The 18509-nt window shown below is 38.6% G+C and overlaps 2 protein-coding genes across 2 annotated transcripts; one reads left to right on the top strand and one right to left on the bottom strand.

The window, feature by feature from the left end:
• Positions 1 to 2516: 2516 nt before the first annotated feature.
• LOC139883073 (inactive protein kinase SELMODRAFT_444075-like) lies at positions 2517 to 5567 on the top strand. Its single transcript, XM_071867300.1, has 9 exons — positions 2517 to 2703; positions 2796 to 2941; positions 3028 to 3122; positions 3213 to 4246; positions 4354 to 4514; positions 4630 to 4706; positions 4808 to 4955; positions 5046 to 5195; positions 5310 to 5567. The coding sequence occupies exons 1-9, from the start codon at positions 2517 to 2519 to the stop codon at positions 5565 to 5567; spliced, it is 2256 nt and encodes a 751-aa protein (XP_071723401.1).
• Positions 5568 to 8963: 3396 nt separating this feature from the next.
• LOC139883072 (disease resistance protein RPM1-like) lies at positions 8964 to 11708 on the bottom strand. Its single transcript, XM_071867298.1, has one exon. The coding sequence runs from the start codon at positions 11706 to 11708 to the stop codon at positions 8964 to 8966; it is 2745 nt and encodes a 914-aa protein (XP_071723399.1).
• Between the last annotated feature and the right edge of the window lie 6801 nt (positions 11709 to 18509).

The raw sequence follows: 18509 nt of genomic DNA, 5'->3' as shown, positions 1-18509 counted from the left end.
AATAGAAATATAACCAAAAATTATCGAACCAACAATTCGGTAAAAAAAATATAAAAACTAAATGAATTTCATCTCCTACCTTAAATATAATAACATGTAACGTCTACTTACGAATCATAAATAAGAATATAAGAGGAAAAAAATCATACATTAATTATGCAGATTGTTACTACCGGTTATGATGTAGACGGAAATTTTTTTGAGAGGGAGATAGTTTTGGGATGGATAAATTTTTGAGAATGATAGATGAATAAATTTTTGAGAGAATTTCTAAGAGATGTTAGACAAAAAAAATTGATACAGAGATATTTGTGAGATGTTAGACGAAAAGAATTGTGAGATGATAGGCGGAGAAAATTGATAGAGAGAGATTTGTGTTGAGAGATGTACAATCTGTGAAGGAGATGGGTAATATTTATAGCAGGAGATGTTATCCGAAGGAAATCCATGTATGTCAAAGAAAATCCATGCTTGTCACCCGGTGTCGACAGGTGGTGTGGCGGGTGAGTTATCACAAGTAAAGCCGAGTACACTGAACTCGAATTTGAAAAAAGCAATATCGAGTTCTTTGTCTTCGAGTTTGAGTCTGACCAATGCATTGTCGTGTTCCTTGTTTTCGAATTTCAGGCCAGGGAATCTGACAAAAGCATTGTCGAGTTCGTTGAACACGAGTTTGACTGATCATGCACATTTTTTCTTTGATAAAACCAAAGTCGAGTTTTTCGTCACCGATTATTCTTAATAATGGGATAATGATGTCCTAATGATGAAATTCGGTTTCAAAAAACTCGATTTTACTTCACAATTAATCTCTAATCACCTTATTAGTGACCTATGAACTCGATCTCCCTATTTCTCTCCACCTCCTCCAAAAACACACATATTCTCTCCACCTAATTTAATAAAAAAATATTTATGTAATTAATTTTTTATTTTAGAACGAGAATCAATTTCAAAAGAAAAAATATAATTAATTAAGTATTTTTTCTGTCTGTCTATATATGATTTTTGATTAAAATAAAGTTAAAAGGAAAATTTAATATATTTTGATTTAAATTATATATAAAAATTATAAAATTTTTGAGATAAAATAAAAAATGAAAAAAAATATATATTATCAGACGAAAGTATTAATTTGGGACGAAGATATAGTATATGCGGAATTAGTTTTGTTAGGATATTATGTGAGATTTAAGAGCATGTTGATGTTCATTTGAATTATGTAAGGGCATTTTCGTTACACACCACCTAACCTTCATTAATAACTCTTCTTACATCTCTCTCTCTCTGGGTAACAGTAACACAATAGTAAGCTCAAAACAGACACGTTTAATTAACACAACACAACAGAAGCCATAAGATTTGGACACATCTCTTTAAAGGGTGGTGAAGTGAAGCTAAAACAATAGTTTTTTTTTTTTTTGAATATCTAAAACAATAGTTGAGGAAGGTAGTTTCGTTTTGATCTTCTTTGTCTTCTTCGTCCTTGTCTAAAATCAAAGTTAATTTCTTACTTTTTCTTAATTTTTAATTTCATTACATTTACTTCACTTTCGCGCTCTTACCCCCAAATCCAATCTCTCTCTCTCTTAGTTATCCATACCCAGAATTAGCTTTTGTTTGTTGATTTGAAATCATTTATTTGAAAAACTTCATTTTCTCTGCAAACCACCAAGTTTTTGTTTCAGTGAAGCTAAAGTTTATGGTTTTTGATTCATTTGTACAATGGGTTTCTCTCCTTTGCCTAAAGGTTTGTCATTTATTTACACTTGCAGCTTGTCTTTAGCAATTGTTCATTCTGATGAGTATTTTTCTTGATGGGGTTGTGTTTGTTTGGTTTGGTGAGAAAGGATAGAAGTTTTAAGCTTTTTGGTTGGATCTTCATGGATAACCTCATTTGGGGTTTCAACTTCCAGTGAAATAACAGTGTCGATTTTGGGTTCTAGTTAATTGTTTCTAAAAAAAGTTTGAGATTCAGCAGTGAAGATCACCATTCATCTCACCATATTCTGGTTTTCAAAAGCTAAAATCCATTTCTGGTTCCAAAATTATCACCATTCATTTCACCTTTCAAAGATATTATTTTTCACTGCCCTATAGTTGACTTGCTCTTTGACACACTTCCAAAACTCAACACAGTAATGATTTTGGCCCTTTTGTGCATTATTTGAGGACTGATACTTCATGCTTCTTCTACCAAATAAAGGTTGATTTTTTGGGAGATTTCCACGTACCCGTGTTGGAATAGGAATATCCAAGTTTGGTTAAAATGGGGTCTTGTCTTGTGATTAATTCAACTACTTTATATGGGTGATAGTGCTGCTACTGATATATAGTATAGTTCTTATCACAATCCAATATGTCGATGGGAAATTCAACAAACTGAGTGTCTTTGTTTGTGTTTTTGCAGTTTCATTGTGTTTGGTCGACCTAAAGTGATTGAGGGAGATTTGCTTTTTGGTTGTTTGATCTGACAAGTTTTGGAAAGGATCAGTTCCAAAGAGTTTTAGGAAGAAATGAATAGAGAAATGAAAAGAGGGAAGCAAGAGAAAGGTATCAGTGATGCTACGGCTGAGAAAGTTGTGGTTGCTGTCAAGGCATCAAAGGAGATTCCAAAGACTGCTCTTGTTTGGGCTTTGACTCATGTCGTCCAACCTGGTGACTGCATCACATTGCTCGTCGTTGTTCCTTCACAAGGCTCCGGTGTGTGAAGGGTTTCTTCAAAATTTCTCTGCTTAAAGATTCCTAATTGTTAAATAGTACTTTGAGATGTGTTTATGTTTCTGATTTTCCAGGCCGAAGATTTTGGGGTTTTCCGAGATTTGCTGGTGATTGTGGTAGTGGTCAACGAAAGTCTCACCCTGGAGAGCAGAAGATTGACATTACAGATACTTGTTCTCAGATGATTCTTCAGCTCCAAGATGTTTATGATCCAAATAAGGCAAGTACTTGACCAATTTGTGGCTGTGTTTGATGATTTCACGCAACTGTGGTTAATGACATGTTTAATTCTGGTATTTCGTGCAGATAAACGTCAAGGTTAAGATTGTTTCAGGAACTCCATGTGGAGCAGTTGCATCCGAGGCAAAGAAAGCTCAAGCCAGTTGGGTTGTGTTAGACAAGTAATTTTCCATTGCTTCATTTCTGTTTCTATTTTCCCATTATGAAGAAAAATCCTATCATTAAGTAATTTCGGAATTTTCTTTTTACAGACGGCTAAAGAATGAGGAGAAACGCTGCATGGAAGAGCTGCAATGCAACATTGTGGTCATGAAGCATTCTCAACCAAAAGTTCTACGCTTGAATTTAGTTGGATTACCGAAGAAAGAAGCTGAAGGTTCCGACTTGCTGCTTTCTGACCAAGAGGAAACATCGAAAAAAAAGAATGGCTTGTCAGATTCTATACGAGGACCAGTAGTGACTCCAACTAGTAGTCCAGAGTTAGGGACACCATTTACTGCTACCGAAGCTGGAACTTCTTCAGTATCAAGCTCAGATCCAAGCACTTCTCCTTTTTTCATGTCCGGAATGAATGGAGACCTAAAGAAAATTGAATCGGTAGATGAAAAGGAAAGCCGGGTTCTCGATGATTCTAGTTCCGACTCGGATAGCGACAAACTCTCATCGTGTTCAACAAGTTTGAGGTTCCAACCATGGATAGGAGATCTTCTTGCTTCTTCTCATCATCGTTCTTCGCAACACACTGAAGAAAGCCCACACAGAGGTATTGGCAAGGGTTATTCATCAACAACAAAAGCCTTGCTTGACAAGTACTCAAAACGTGAAACAGAAGCTGAAATCGGATCGACAAGCTGGCGAGCCGATGCTGATTTCTGTGGAAATGTAAGGGAAGCCATTTCTTTGTCCAGAAATGCTCCTCTCGGTTCACCTCCATTATGTTCGATATGTCAACATAAGGCTCCTGTATTTGGAAAGCCCCCGAGGTGGTTCAGCTATGCTGAGCTAGAACTCGCGACAGGTGGATTTTCGAAAGCTAATTTTTTGGCTGAAGGAGGCTTTGGTTCTGTCCACAGAGGAATTCTACTAAATGGCCAGGCTGTTGCTGTAAAACAGCACAAATTGGCTAGCTCTCAGGGAGATCTCGAATTTTGTTCGGAAGTGGAAGTCCTTAGCTGTGCTCAGCACCGAAATGTGGTTATGCTGATTGGATTTTGTATTGAAGATGGTAGAAGATTGTTAGTCTACGAATACATATGCAATGGCTCTCTGGATTCTCATTTATATGGTATTTTCTCTTTATTTCTCGTCATAATATTTTAGTAAAATTTGAGAAACTCTCATAAGCATGATGTATTATTCTAGTGTTTTAATTAACATCATCATATATATCAGGAAATCATCAAGAGCCTTTAGAGTGGTCTGCAAGGCAAAAAATTGCTGTGGGAGCTGCTCGAGGTCTACGATATCTTCACGAAGAATGCAGAGTTGGATGTATAGTCCATCGTGACATGAGGCCAAATAACATTCTCATCACCCATGATTATGAACCACTGGTATATTATATATATGCTCATTCTTTCTCTTCCTTAGTGGAAATTTGTGTTTGGAAGATGAAAATTTTGACATTTTGAGAACTTTGAACTTATTGCTTTAAAATATTTTTGTTAGGTCGGAGATTTTGGCCTTGCAAGGTGGCAGCCTGATGGAGATACTGGTGTTGATACCAGAGTGATAGGGACATTTGGGTAATTTTGGATTGTCGACTCTGCTGCTTTTTTTTTTTTTTTTACTTCTACCTTCTTCACGGGCAACATGATTACTAACTATACATTCTTCAATGGTACAGGTATTTAGCTCCAGAATATGCACAGAGTGGTCAGATCACCGACAAAGCCGACGTTTATTCATTTGGTGTTGTCTTAGTTGAGCTTGTTACTGGAAGAAAAGCAGTTGACCTTAATCGTCCAAAGGGTCAACAATGTCTCGCTGAATGGGTAAAGATTTATATTTTCATTTTCTTCACATCTTGGAGTTTAGATTCTGGTTTAGTCCAGATTGTCTAATTAGTTTTGGTCTGGAAACAGGCTCGACCTTTGTTGGAAGAATATGCCATTGATGAATTGATTGATCCAAGGCTGAGGAATTCTTATTCAGAACAAGAAGTCTACTGCATGCTTCATGCAGCATCTCTATGCATTCGACGTGACCCACATTCTAGGCCTCGTATGTCACAGGTAAACGGAAATGGGCAAAATCAAGACGTTTAATAATGGGGACCTGCATGGCTTTTTCTTCAAATTCAGGGACTAATTGGTCCTACTGTGTGTTTTGTTTACTTTTTTTTCAAGGTACTCCGTGTATTGGAAGGAGACACTATCATGGACTCGAATTACATGTCGACACCTTCCCATGATGTAGGAAACTGTAGCGGACGAAGTTGGCCAGGTCAGCATCAACAGCTACAAAGTCATCATATCATTAGCAGCCCTATGTTGAACGAAGTGTTTGATACCTTCAGCGGCAAGCAATCTCTGGATTCACCTAGGTTGACATTTGTTCAAGGGGACAACAGGACTAGGAGAACTCCATGTCAAGATCATTCGTAAAGAGCTAAGTACTAGCACACTCAGACTCATCGTATGCCAGATATGTATTCTGATATAATTTTTACTCAGGGCCACCTAGATTTTGCGCGTGTATAGATCGGAAGTAGGTGAATGGTATAAGGTTAGGTTATTCTTTTGGCAAATTAGCTTATGTTGAAAGAAAATATGCTTAAGATTTTACGTAGCAATGAAATTATGAAGCTTTTGTTTCCTAAAAAATCCTTCACCATCTACTGTGTTTGATGAGCTCTGAAGATTCAGTTTCTGTACATCATGATTTCGGACATTTTAAAATAAAAAGGACTAATTTAATTTTTCTATTGAAATACAGGGACTAAATAGTAAATAGACTCTAACGCAGTAAAGTAGAAAACATCAGTATCTGATTATTGTCTTTACCTTTCCAAAAGCAAACAAAAAGTAAATCAAATACTGCATTAGTAGTGACCACTTAAATGAGTTGTCTGTTGATGTTTTTGAAATTTGAAACTAAACATCAGGACCTTATTTATATATAAGTCATTAATGATGACAAATCTGTATAGCTCTGAGCCATTAAACCAAGATGCAGCAGGGATAATAATATTTTTCCTACCTCAAAGTCTCGAATTTTTAACAACTTCATACCTCGAAAAAGTCAACTATCAAAAACCTACCTATCTGTTAAGATCGTTAACAAAATCATACTTCCGTCAAAAAATTGTCTACGTGGCAGCAAATATTCTGTCAAGTGTGCACAGTCAGGCCACATCATTGCCACGTCAGCGCCACGTCAGCAAAAATGACATGTCATCATCTTCTACCTTTGTCCAAAAAATTTGCAGATTCCGGCGACCACCGCGGTGGTCCGGCCACCACTTTGGGCGGCGCCGCCGGTCGGTAGTCGCCGGATTTTAGAAATTTTTATATGGTCGAACTCGTTTCGACGAGCTGAACGTGGTGGTGGTGTCGGATTTTTCTAATTTCAAACCGTTTGGTGTAGATCTAAGCTTAAAAGTTCGGCCACGGTACCTTTAAACTTAGATCTACACCAAACGGATCAAAATTTGAAAAATCCGACACCACCACGGCGTTCAGCTCGTCGAAACGCGTTCGTCCATATAAAAATTTCTATAATCCGGCGACTACCGACCCATGGCCACCAACACCGCCACTTTTGGCGGAGCCGCCGGTCGGTAGTTTCCGGATTTCAAAAATTTTTATATGGACGAACGCGTTTCGACGAGCTGAACGCCGTGGTGGTGTCGGATTTTTCAAATTTCGATCCGTTTGGTGTAGATCTAAGTTTAAAAGTACGGTGGCCGAACCTTTAAGCTTAGATCTACACCAAACGGTTCGAAATTAGAAAAATCCGACACCACCACAACGTTCAACTCGTCGAAACGAGTTCGACCATATAAAAATTTCTAAAATCCGGCGACTACCGACCGGCGGCGCCGCCCAAAGTGGTGGCCGGACCACCGCGGTGGTCGCCGGAATCTGCAATTTTTTTGGACAAAGGTAGAAGATGATGACGTGTCATTTTGCTGAGTCATCGGGTGACATGTCGCTTACGTGGCGCTGACTGTGCACACTTGACAGAATATTTGTTGCCACGTAGGCAATTTTTTGACGGAAGTATGATTTTGTTAACGATTTTAACAGATAAGTAGGTTTTTGATAGTTGACTTTTTCGAGGTATGAAGTTGTTAAAAATTCGGGACTTGAGGTAGGAAAAATGTTATTATCCCAGATGAAGCAAATGTCCAAAAAAGTTTATGCACAAATTTTATGTGCATTGGTCCTGGTTTCTGATTGATGTTTGTTTTCATTACAAACATCTCCCCAACGTATACACGACTATTTTTAGATTATCAAAACCTATATAAAGCAGTTATAGTCGTGTAAAACGTCGGTATCTGTTGTGGTATGATTAATGGACTCATTGATTCATGAACTCATCAAATTTACTCAAAAATCAAGTCAAATGACAAAATTATTCTCATATTTTGTCTAATGAGATCAATGAGTTCATATATTGATGAGTTCGTTTATCATCACTGATATATTATCGTAAGGAAATCATATTGTACTATGATCATAAGCAGTAAATCTTACCCTGTAGTTGTAATTGACATGTCTTTTTTAAAATGAAAACTGTGACCTTTCTCTGAAGGTGATGTAAGAAAAAGTGTGACATCTCCATATCATTACAAAGTCGTAAAATTTAGATTATGTTTGGTTTTTTCTTTCTATTCTTCAGCTCAGCTCAGTGGTCCCTAACCTGATTCATTGGCACTGAATTTCCCTGCTACAATACAAAACAATAGTTGTATGTATCTTCAGGCAGTTTAGTTGTTTTCTTAGACACGTTTTTCGATGTGGGTTTTGCTTAGATTTCAGGGAATGGTCCCTTTCTGCGTTTAAGATGGTTGCACTTTTCTGAAGGCATTGTGGGTGCGCTAGCGATCAACAAACTCACCCAATTCCGAATTCATCGAACTCCACATTATCAAAGCCGCTTATTGTTTGCTGGAGGAGTTCGATGAGTCCGATATGAGGTGAGTTCAAAAATTATCCATCATTATGGGTGTAATCGAGCCGAAACAACAAAACCTAGTCTTTGGTATAACCCCGAAATTCGGTTTCATATTTCTGAACCGATTTCTTTCCTATTTCAGATGGATGATTCAAATCAAATTTTGTAGAAGAGACAAAATGCATGCAAGAAGCAAATGAATTCCTATTTCATAATCAGAATTCAGATACATTAGGTAGGTTAATTATAAATTGTCATGTATACATATGTAGTTCAATAAACCTTGAAACTAAATACTTCCATAGCTAATTCCTTGCCGTTAGAATACAAACTAAAACGAGGAAGATGGGAACGTTCTATCTCAGCTTTTAGAATTCAAGTTCTCGAACGGCAACAAGATGGTTAGTTGGAGCTTTCACAAATTCACAAGTCTTCCTCAATTTGGACCTAGCACATCTGTTGAGCATTGCATAAATGACTATGTATTAGTTAACGTAATGTGCAATTATAAGCCAAAAGTTGAAATAAACGATAGAGATTTGAATAAATACTCTATGTGCAGGGCGCCTCGATCTGATGATGGCAATTAAATGTCCTGAAGTTCCTCCATTGCTTACATACCTTGTTTGATTTCCTGCAGTCGTATAGAAGAAATTTGTTTACTATTGCAATAAAAAAAGGTCCAGACCCATGCATATAATTGTGTTTCAACATATTAAAAATTCTGCATCTTTCTATTAAATGGCAGAATGAAATAAGGCTAGGAACAATTCAGAACTAGAGTGACAAGCATTTGCCACAAAAACTAATGAAATATGAGGGGAGCAATCTTTATGCATCCAACTAAAATTACCTGAAAGTATTACTATTACATTGAATCACTGAAGAGTTTCCGCAACCCATCTCCCTCTACTCTCATATACATAAGTGATTGTTCGGATATGTCGAACCCTCACGAAATCTTCTCCACTGGACAGCTTTATAGTGTTTAGGAAACCCCAAGGCATATGCAACAGAAGCATATCTTCCAGGTTCTTTAGGTGCTCTATGCCAAAGGGCGCCCTATTTAATTTTCTACACCATTTAATATCTAAACGCCTCAGTTTAGGCATTGCCCCTACTTCCACTCGTACGGAACTCAATTCCTCCATTTTAGACAGGCTGAGTTTTTTTAGATTCGGGTATCCCCCAGCTACACTGAGTAGCTCTTCCCCACTGTAAGCATCCCGGAGTTCTAGTTCCACCAAACTAGGCATCCATTGAAGAGCGAGTAATGGATCACTCGCTAAGTTAGAGTGTTGAAGGACTATCTTCGCAAGAAACTGAAGGTGATGGATCCATTTAGGTAGAATTGGCAACTTACATTTCAGGTACATCTTTTGAAGATTAGGTGGGGGAGAGGATACGGAATTTAGATTCAGCAACACATCAGTTTCGCTGGTGTCCATATAAACTGCTGTAAGGTGTCTCAATCTCTCCAAAGTGACGCATAGATCTGTCTCATGCTTTTCTGTTAGTTTTAGGATCCCCAATCTTCTAAGTTCTGTCAACTGTGCCATTTCTCTCACTAAACTTCCATCTTCATCTACAACTTCAACATGCCCTAGTTTTTGTAGGCTGGTTAGTTTTCCTATTCCTTTCGGAACGCTCATTCCTCGTGAGGCTGAGAAGACAATAGATGATCCAGAGTGATAGCGATAATTGCGCAGCTGGCACAAGTGTTTCAACTGTAAGATCGCATTAGGCATTGATGTTACACCAGAAAACTTCAAATCCAATATTTCCAAGTATTTGAGCTTTCCAATAGCCTCTGGGAGCTCTGATATCTTTGTCTTCCTCAGACTTAAATATCTCAAATGAGTTAATTCAACCAGTTCTATAGGGAATACAGAAAGTCCAGAATGCTCTACCTCCAACAATCTTAACAGCTTGAAACTATCGAAAAGAGGGGTAGATAAAGTATGCCAACCACCTATTGACCTAAAAAACAATAGAGACCGAACATATTGGTTTGCATTTACTGCGGGTATGCCATCACTATCATAATGGATAGACAATCGACGAACTTTCTGATTCTGCAGCATAACGTTTCCATTGAGCGTCACAACAAGGGATTCATCCCTGGATTTCTGTTGAATGATTTCTCGCATCAGATCGTGTATCCGGCACGTCTTAACTCTATTGGAATAATCCATGTCCACCGCTTGAATCAAATTCCTACTGACAAGTTCATTAAGATAATCCTCTGCAACTTCCTCCACCGTGAGGCCGTGCTTTTCTTGGACAAACCTTTCAATCACCCATAATCGGATTAGCTTCATCCTTTTAATCAAGTAATCCTCAGGGAAAACACTCAGATACAGGTAACATGGCTTGAGTTGATACGGAAGATCATCATAACTAAGTAGAAGTATCCTCCCCAAGGTTCCAAGCTTGTTGCCACTTTTGAGCTCTTCGCCTATTCTTTCCAGGACTCTTTTCCATTCCATGATTACTTTGTTCTTCTTTGAAAGTAGGCCTCCTATTGCAACGATTGCGAGTGGCAGTCCCTCGCACTTGTTCAAGATGCTTTGAGAGATCTTCTCTAGCTCTTTAGGACATATACCCTTATATTCTCCTCTAAATGCTTTCGAACAGAACAAGGTCCAAGCCTCATGTTCAGGCAAGGGTTGAAGATTGTACAAATGGCGCATGTTCTCTACACTTGCAGCAAAGCTGCTTAAACGTGTGGTGAAAATAATCCTACTGCCACATTTACAATCAGGGAGTGCATATTTCACTACATCCCAGGCATGAATGCTCCAAACATCGTCAAAAACAATGACATACCTCTTTTCTTGTAGATGGTTCCTGAGTTTGTGAATTAACTCAATGTCCGTCAATGATTCTAGTCCTTCTGGAACTGGTTCATTTGTTGCTTCCAGGAATCCTCTTAGTGCAGCTCGCAGAAGGTCCTCAGGCGTAAACACTTTAGAGACAGTAACCCAGGAGTAACACTGGAAGGATCTTCTGGTTGGTTGACTATCAAAAACTTGTTTTACGAGGGTCGTCTTCCCTAAGCCACCCATCCCAACTACACAGGCTGATGTAAGCTCTGGTTTCCCATCCACGAGCCATGTAATCAACTGACTTTTAGGATTCTCGATTCCGACGACATCAGATTCGTCTAAGTAAAGAGAAGCCAGCCTGGGGTCATGCAATTTCTCCCAGGTAGTAGCAGTAGTACCTCTGCTGCTTGTGGTGACATCAAAAGAAAATGCATTCTTAGCGTCTGAAATTGTTCTGATTCGCAATTTGATCTTTTGTACCTTGTTCGCCAGCCTATGACGTGCTTTGAGTTTGGGAATATAATTGCGGAAAGTGGCTGGACGGTCTTGGCTGAGGAAGAAATCTTCAAGAACGTCTTCTGTTTCATATGCCAGATCTCGTACCTGCTTCACCCATGTCTCGACTCCTTGATCAGTCTCTGCTCTCAATTCTGCATCATGGAGGAAGGATTTCATGCTTTCTAGAGCATTCCGAAGTTCATCAACTGCATCACGAACCCCACCTAGTAACTTGATTTCTTCAGCGACGAGAGCAGCTAGTCGCTCTAGCACTATCTGTACCGCTATCATGGCCATATTATCACTCTTTCTTGCAGCAGGTTTCTCCTAATAATCCAAATGGAAAATAATTAAGGATCTTAGAGTAAAAAATTCATATAAGTTTCTTATGAATTCATCACTTTCCTGGAAAGACCAGGTCAACCCTACTGAAGACTCAGTCTAGCCGAACCAATTGACTTTGGAAGTCAACTCTAATGAAAACTGAGTCTACCCTCGTTTGACTTTGGAAGTCTTGTCGGCCTTTGGTAGAGTGTTCACTCCGACGACGTTAGCGTTACTGCTATACCTCGTCGCCGTATTATGGTCTTGTTGTGGTTGTGGGTAACAGTAGTATGGATCGTACAGCAGATGGAGACTCATTCTCTCTCTGTATATAGAATTGAACGGTCGAGATTGGCGGAGGAGCGGTAAGAGTTCAGTTTTTTCCAGTTTCCGGCGACTTAGGAGGGAGAGAGAGAGAGAGAGAGAGATGTTAATGGCCGAATTGTGATTTCTTTCCTCTTTTCCCATTCAGCCTGGCATTTTCTCAACGTCTTGAAAGTTATAATAAAAATAGGACTAATATTTCAAAAACAATCTTGAATGACAACTTGATTTTAGTGGTTTGAACGGCGATTGTTCACAGAAAATATGGATATCGAGTTCAGAGAACTCGATTTTCGCTAATTGTGATTAAAATGATCGTGTTTAGAAAATTCGATTTTGTATAATCAAAATCGGTAATACAGAACTCGAATTTATTCAAATTTCCATGGAAATCGAGTTCAATGATTTCGAGTGTCAGAAGCAAACAAAATTTACATGAAAATCGAGTTTTATGTACTCGAATTTGCATGAAAATCGAAGACACCGAGGTCGATTTTGTTTAAAAATGTTAGATACACACCTGATTACGAGTTGAATGTTTGTTCAACAAATTGAATGTTTGTTCAACAAGTTGAATTTTAGTTGAAAATATTGCTATAAGAACGTTTCAGCACAAAAAAATTTTCTACATCCATTTTTTTTAAACGCATTTCATTTAACAGACGATATCAGTTTATTTTTTTTAAGCGTCTCTTCATCTAGTAACTCGTTCACAATGTCTTTTTTGTATTTGAATTTGTATTGGAGGAATTCTTTATTTTTAATTTAATGCATTCGCACAGGTATTGTATATTGCACGTTCGTGCAAATCTGTCGTCCAAGATCAAGAAAACAAAAGGGGTGAAATCTCAAAGTTGGGCCGTCGGTACCGACATTCACCCGCGTAAGTACCGTGCCGCATGGGACGCTTTGCAAAATAAAAGTGAAGCTGCTTGTATGTGGCTTAAAAAACTGCGGATTGAGAAATGGACATTATTCGGAGATAGATTCTATCGGTGGGGCATAACTACATCGAACAATGCAGAGAGTTACAACAACGTGCTGCGTTGTGACCGTCTGTTGCCAATTAGGGCCTTCGTCTAGGCAACACACAAAAAAGCTGTTAACATTTTTGACGACGAGAGGACAAAAAGTCAATACTGGGATAAAGTCCTTGCACCGATACATATGGAGAAGTATGAGAGGTATAGGATGCGAGCCAGAAAGCACACGGTGAAGAAATTTCGATCAGATGAATTTAGATACTCCGTCAGAACTGCAATACGTGGTCCCGGGTACAGCGGTAATAAACATACGGTTCGCTTCAGAGAGTGTAAATGCACATGCGGAAAATGGGAGACATACCGGATCCCTTGTTCGCATGCAATACCCGTTGCGGCCGTAATTGAGTACGACCCGATGGATTTTGTTGCTTCGTACTACTTAACGGAGGGATGGAAGAAGCAGTTCAGCGGTGATTTAAACCCCGTGGACGATGACTTGTGGGCCCGAAATCTAGAATGGCAGCTTCTACCGGATGATAGTTGGATGGTTCATCATTACGGTCCTCGTTGGAAGAGATTTTTAAGATGAATGGGAGCAATGGACTACGCCAACAAGAAAGGCCGCAGACCACCGGCATGCAGTCGGTGCGGCAGCTTAGATCATATCATCACTGGATGTAAGATAAGTCGCCCCCTATCGGATAGATTGCCGATAAACATGGTTTATGACCTATACGAACTGCATGGAAATCCATCTTCCGATGATGATCACGACGACGACGAATGATCGGACTTCTGTTTATACAATTCATGAATACATTACACCTTGTCCTTCTTTTTTCAGTTTCATTTGCTTCATGTTTGTTATATATTTTTAATTTGAGAATGTGATTAACTCATCATGAAGTTCCTTAAATTAACAGAAAGATGTTATGCTATTATTATAAATAAACAAGACACATTGAAAACCATATTTCATAAGTACATATGATCGATTAAAAAAATTAACTAATGATGTCCATGTCCCCCTCCCATATGTCTAGGATCACTGCAACTATCGGGTAACCTAGGGGGATTCCCTCTGTTTTGATGCATTGGGTAACGCCCTCCAGGAATTGCCACGGTCGGATTCTCGTCTCGTTCAGCCTCATGCGTTGATGGAGCATATGTAGACGATCATATATACATTCCAAAACCTAATCCGGTAGCCGAACTGTATGAGCTCCGAAATAAACACGGTTCGTATCATCGAGTACCGGTGATTGAAACTGGGTATAAAGGTTTGTAGTCGGATACTAACTGCTTGTGGAATGACGATGCCCAATATCAAGAAATTCGCTCTCAATTGGATGTAAAAGACATTGTGGATCATCTAGGATCGTAGACAAATCTTGGGATGCAAGATAGTTGGAATATACCGGAAATTGCGATGGAGTGACCGAGTATGTGAACCTGATGCAAAAAAATCAAATGACAACCCTGGGACGAACTCCTGGGATGTATCACCTACGGGTTGGGTATATATCACCTGAGGAACCACCTCTGGTGGTGGAGGAGGAGGTGTTTCGGCATGCGGAGGAGCGACATATAAGGCTCGATGCCCCTTGCGGCGGCCCGCGCGTTCCCTAACATGGGGCAAGTCGTATCCTTGGGACGGGTCCACCTTTGTGTATACCTGACTCGATCCGATTGTCGGATTAGAGATTTATGTACCCGTAGCAAGACACGTATCCGTTATTTGTTCTACAGTCCAGTTGGAATCTTCATCATTCCGACGGCTGCTCCTTCCAAGTATTTGGCCTAGCGTACCCAACTGCAAACAATTATAAAAAAACAAGTAAGATTTATTTAAAATTGAATTCACTTCAAAATCAGTATAGTATTGATGTAATTAAAATATACGCACCATGGACCATGCAACAGAAGTGTGACCACGGTAACCGGTCATGCGGTGCCTACGACCGGAGTCTTCGACAAAGTGGACGGTACGCCTATTGTACCAATCGAGATAGTCATTGTCCACCGTCACAAACCCAACAGCCATACCGCGGACGACGTACTGTGCCCACATGTTCCAATGGTCAAGGTATGCGGCGTGTTTCTCAGCCCAATTCTTACTCTTTCATGACCTCCTCAATGCTTGCAGACCACTTTGGATTTCTCGATCAAGAAGAGGGTCGGAGGGAATAGATTGCACCAATCCGAACTGCCGCATTATCCTGTCTGGTTGGTGTGGCTCGACGATATGGTAGTAATGGAGATATGTCACAGACCCTCAGATATCATGTCCTGCACGATACTTGTCTGGAAGTGTGTTGTACCTTTCGTCGTAGGGCGTCTAATCGAACTGAAAGATTAAAAATTAAAAATTAGAAGTTAAGGATTACAATTATTTATGAACTAAGAATAATTAAAGGGACTAATATAAGGATTAAATGATGGGAGCTTACATCGTCAGCGCCCAATCACGACAACTGATCCTTGATTGCCACAAGGCTGTGGCTAGCCACCTGTGTTTTTTTTAGGTACCTACTCCACCTGCATCAAGAAATTAAATGCCAATACATTATATTGCAACACTGGGAGGCAATAACATGATAAGAATAAGGAATTGAAATGATAAATCAGCGTAAGCTTACCTCGCGGCCAATGGAAGACATGAAACTGCGTTAATAGGAACATATCTACATGTGTGCTTCTCTTATCACAGAACAAGCACCCGGCAAGAAAATAGGCGACGAAGCATCGGCCCTCTGCAACGCATGAAATTGTGTAGCCTAGATAGACTGGTTAAATGTGTTAATATGGTCATGTAGGCTACAAAGGGAAACTTTCAACTTCTTTATCTCCGGAATGAAGCCGAACAACCTCTGACAGAATTCTGGTGGATCCTAGGGTATCCCATCTGGTCCTGTGACCATATTATAACATGTAGCGTCTACTTACAAATCATAAATAAGAATATAGAAGGAAAAAAATTCATACCTTAATTTTGCAGATTGTTAATATTGGTTATGATGTAGACGGAAAAGATTTTAAGAGGGAGATAGTTTTGGGACGGATAAATTTTTGAGAATGATAGATGAAGAGATTTTTGAGAGAATTTCTAAGAGATGATAGACAAAGAAAATTGATACAGAGATACTTGTGAGATGATAGACGGAGAGAATTGTGAGATGATAGACGGAGAAATTTGATAGAGAGACTTGTGTTGGGAGATGTACAATGTGTGAAGGAGATGGGTAAGATTTATACCAGGTGATGTTATTCAAAGGAAATCCATGCATGTCACAGGAAATTCATGCATGTCACCCGGTGCTGACAAGTGGTGCGGTGGGCTGAGTTATCACATGTAAAGACGAGTACACTGAGCTCGAAATCTGACAAAAGCATTGTCGAGTTCCTTGTTTTCGAATTTGAGATAAGAAAACCTGACAAAAAGCATTCGACGAATTCGAGTTTGACAAAGCAAAATCGAGTTCTTCGTCACCGATTATACATTCTTAATAATGGGATAAGGATGTCCTAATGATGAAATCCGGTTTCAGAAAACTCGATTTTACTTCACAATTACACTTTAACCACGTATTAATGACCGAGATCGAAATCTGTGAACTCGATCTCTCTATTTCTGTCCACCGCCACAAAAAACACACATATTCTCTCCACTTAATTTAATAAATAAATATTTATATAATTAACTCTGATTTATTCCTATTCTTAACTTCGTTTTTTAATAGTTTTTCTCACTAAGCCACTAATAACTATAAATTTATATCACGATTGTGTTGATGTAATTGATGGTATTCATATTCGTAATAAGGTTCTAAAGACATGAGCTCCCAAGAATTTGGGGAGAAAAAAAATTAACATCAATAATTATTACCTTATGATCTATCACAAAATATTTAGGCAGCTTGCATATTCGATCTAAATTTTACTTATATATTCACGGTCCGAGAAGGAGCCATAAAATTCTAGAAATATAAAAATAGTATTGGCTAGAACATTTTCCCTCAAAACACCTTAACGTAATTTATAAACACTCTTTTATTAATCCAATAACTTTAATAATTAATCATGAAATAATAGTTTTTTTTTTTCGAAGATATTATTTCCCCAATGCGGGCTTCACTTTGAAGCGTGGACTACTAATTAAACCTCATATGAAGAGATAAATGTTACATCCCATATTGTAAAGATACGTGGAAGTCGATGTGCTATAGTAATTAATTTGTACAATCCATATTAACAAGTTGAAACTTATTTTCGAGAGATCATTGATAGAAACTTTAAAGTTGAGCATGCTTGACCTGAAGCAATGGTGAGGGGTGACCCTTAAGAGGTTTTCCTGGGGACGGAATGAGAACAAAGCATGTTGGAAAGGCGGGTGTTGGTCTTTGAAGATAGTCGTCGATTAGGTGGCGACGCCATGTCACCCGGTGCTCGTGCCCGGTAAGAATGGCCACCGCATCGAGAGAGCCTGGTCGTTACAATATATCGCTTGAAAGAGTATTCAACGAATCCAATTGGTAGAATACGAGAACTATTTAATCATCGTCGTTCATTAGTTCGTAGTCCAATTAAACGAGCTTTTGGTGTTTTGAGGATCGCTTTCCAATAATAGTAGCAAGTTCAATTGTACCTAATTATGGTGTTAGGGCTCAAAATATTCAAGCATGCATAATTTTGTATAACTACTTGATGATAGGAGTGGATCCACTTTATAACTCGACTTATCAAGATACATCTAGGACAAGTTCCATCTTCTTTCATCAGAAATAAATAAGACTTCAAGTTTTGTTATTTACTGTCATCTCGACATGTCAAACATAGTATTAGTTTCATGCATCATATACAAACGATCTATATTCTTCTCACAATTGACTTGCAATTGTTAGCCTCTATAAATTAATGACTTTGATAATGAACGTGAATCAAGGAATCACCAAATCAACATAGAATAATTAACTATATCTTTTCTAGAGGACAAATCTAACATAATCAATATTTTCTTAACATATCACTCTCAGATAATCGAAATAGATGACCAACATACATGGCATGCATGTTATTATCTTTAACATCAAAATAAATATAAAAAACAACATATAATATAAATCCACATTTCGAATTATTCAAATGTCTCCTGAAGATAGCAATGTGGGTTATGTATGAGGATGCATTACTTGACAACCCATGTGGTAGGGAGGAAAATTGAACCTGTCACATACTACCCGACATTTCAGAATCAGCGACACAAAAATGTATCGCTGAACGCAAGATTTATGTCGCAAAACTCATTTGCGACACAGAAGAAAGTGTCGCAGATGTGTCGCAAAAAGCCTTGAGAGATCCACTAGTTCAAGAGAATTAACAATAACACTCTTGTACCTGAAAAAAAACCATCAATAAGCTTAGAAAAAATATATATATATCAAGCTCGAACCTACCTCAAATGGTGATC

The sequence above is a fragment of the Rutidosis leptorrhynchoides genome, unplaced genomic scaffold (assembly GCF_046630445.1).
Source record: "Rutidosis leptorrhynchoides isolate AG116_Rl617_1_P2 unplaced genomic scaffold, CSIRO_AGI_Rlap_v1 contig348, whole genome shotgun sequence".
Classification (NCBI taxonomy): domain Eukaryota; kingdom Viridiplantae; phylum Streptophyta; class Magnoliopsida; order Asterales; family Asteraceae; genus Rutidosis; species Rutidosis leptorrhynchoides.
The sequence above is the reverse complement of the archived record's forward strand: the minus strand, read 5'-3'. Positions and strand labels throughout refer to the sequence as shown.

What these genes read in the sequence shown, in the direction of transcription:
- LOC139883073 (XM_071867300.1), top strand. Translation starts at nt 2,517, where the DNA reads ATGAATAGAGAAATGAAAAGAGGGAAGCAAGAGAAAGGTATCAGTGAT. An exon ending in CCCATGATTATGAACCACTG is followed by an intron (nt 4,515 to 4,629) that starts GTATATTATATA and finishes TATTTTTGTTAG; the next exon opens with GTCGGAGATTTTGGCCTTGC. An exon ending in CTAGGCCTCGTATGTCACAG is followed by an intron (nt 5,196 to 5,309) that starts GTAAACGGAAAT and finishes TTTTTTTTCAAG; the next exon opens with GTACTCCGTGTATTGGAAGG.
- LOC139883072 (XM_071867298.1), bottom strand. Translation starts at nt 11,708, where the DNA reads ATGGCCATGATAGCGGTACAGATAGTGCTAGAGCGACTAGCTGCTCTC.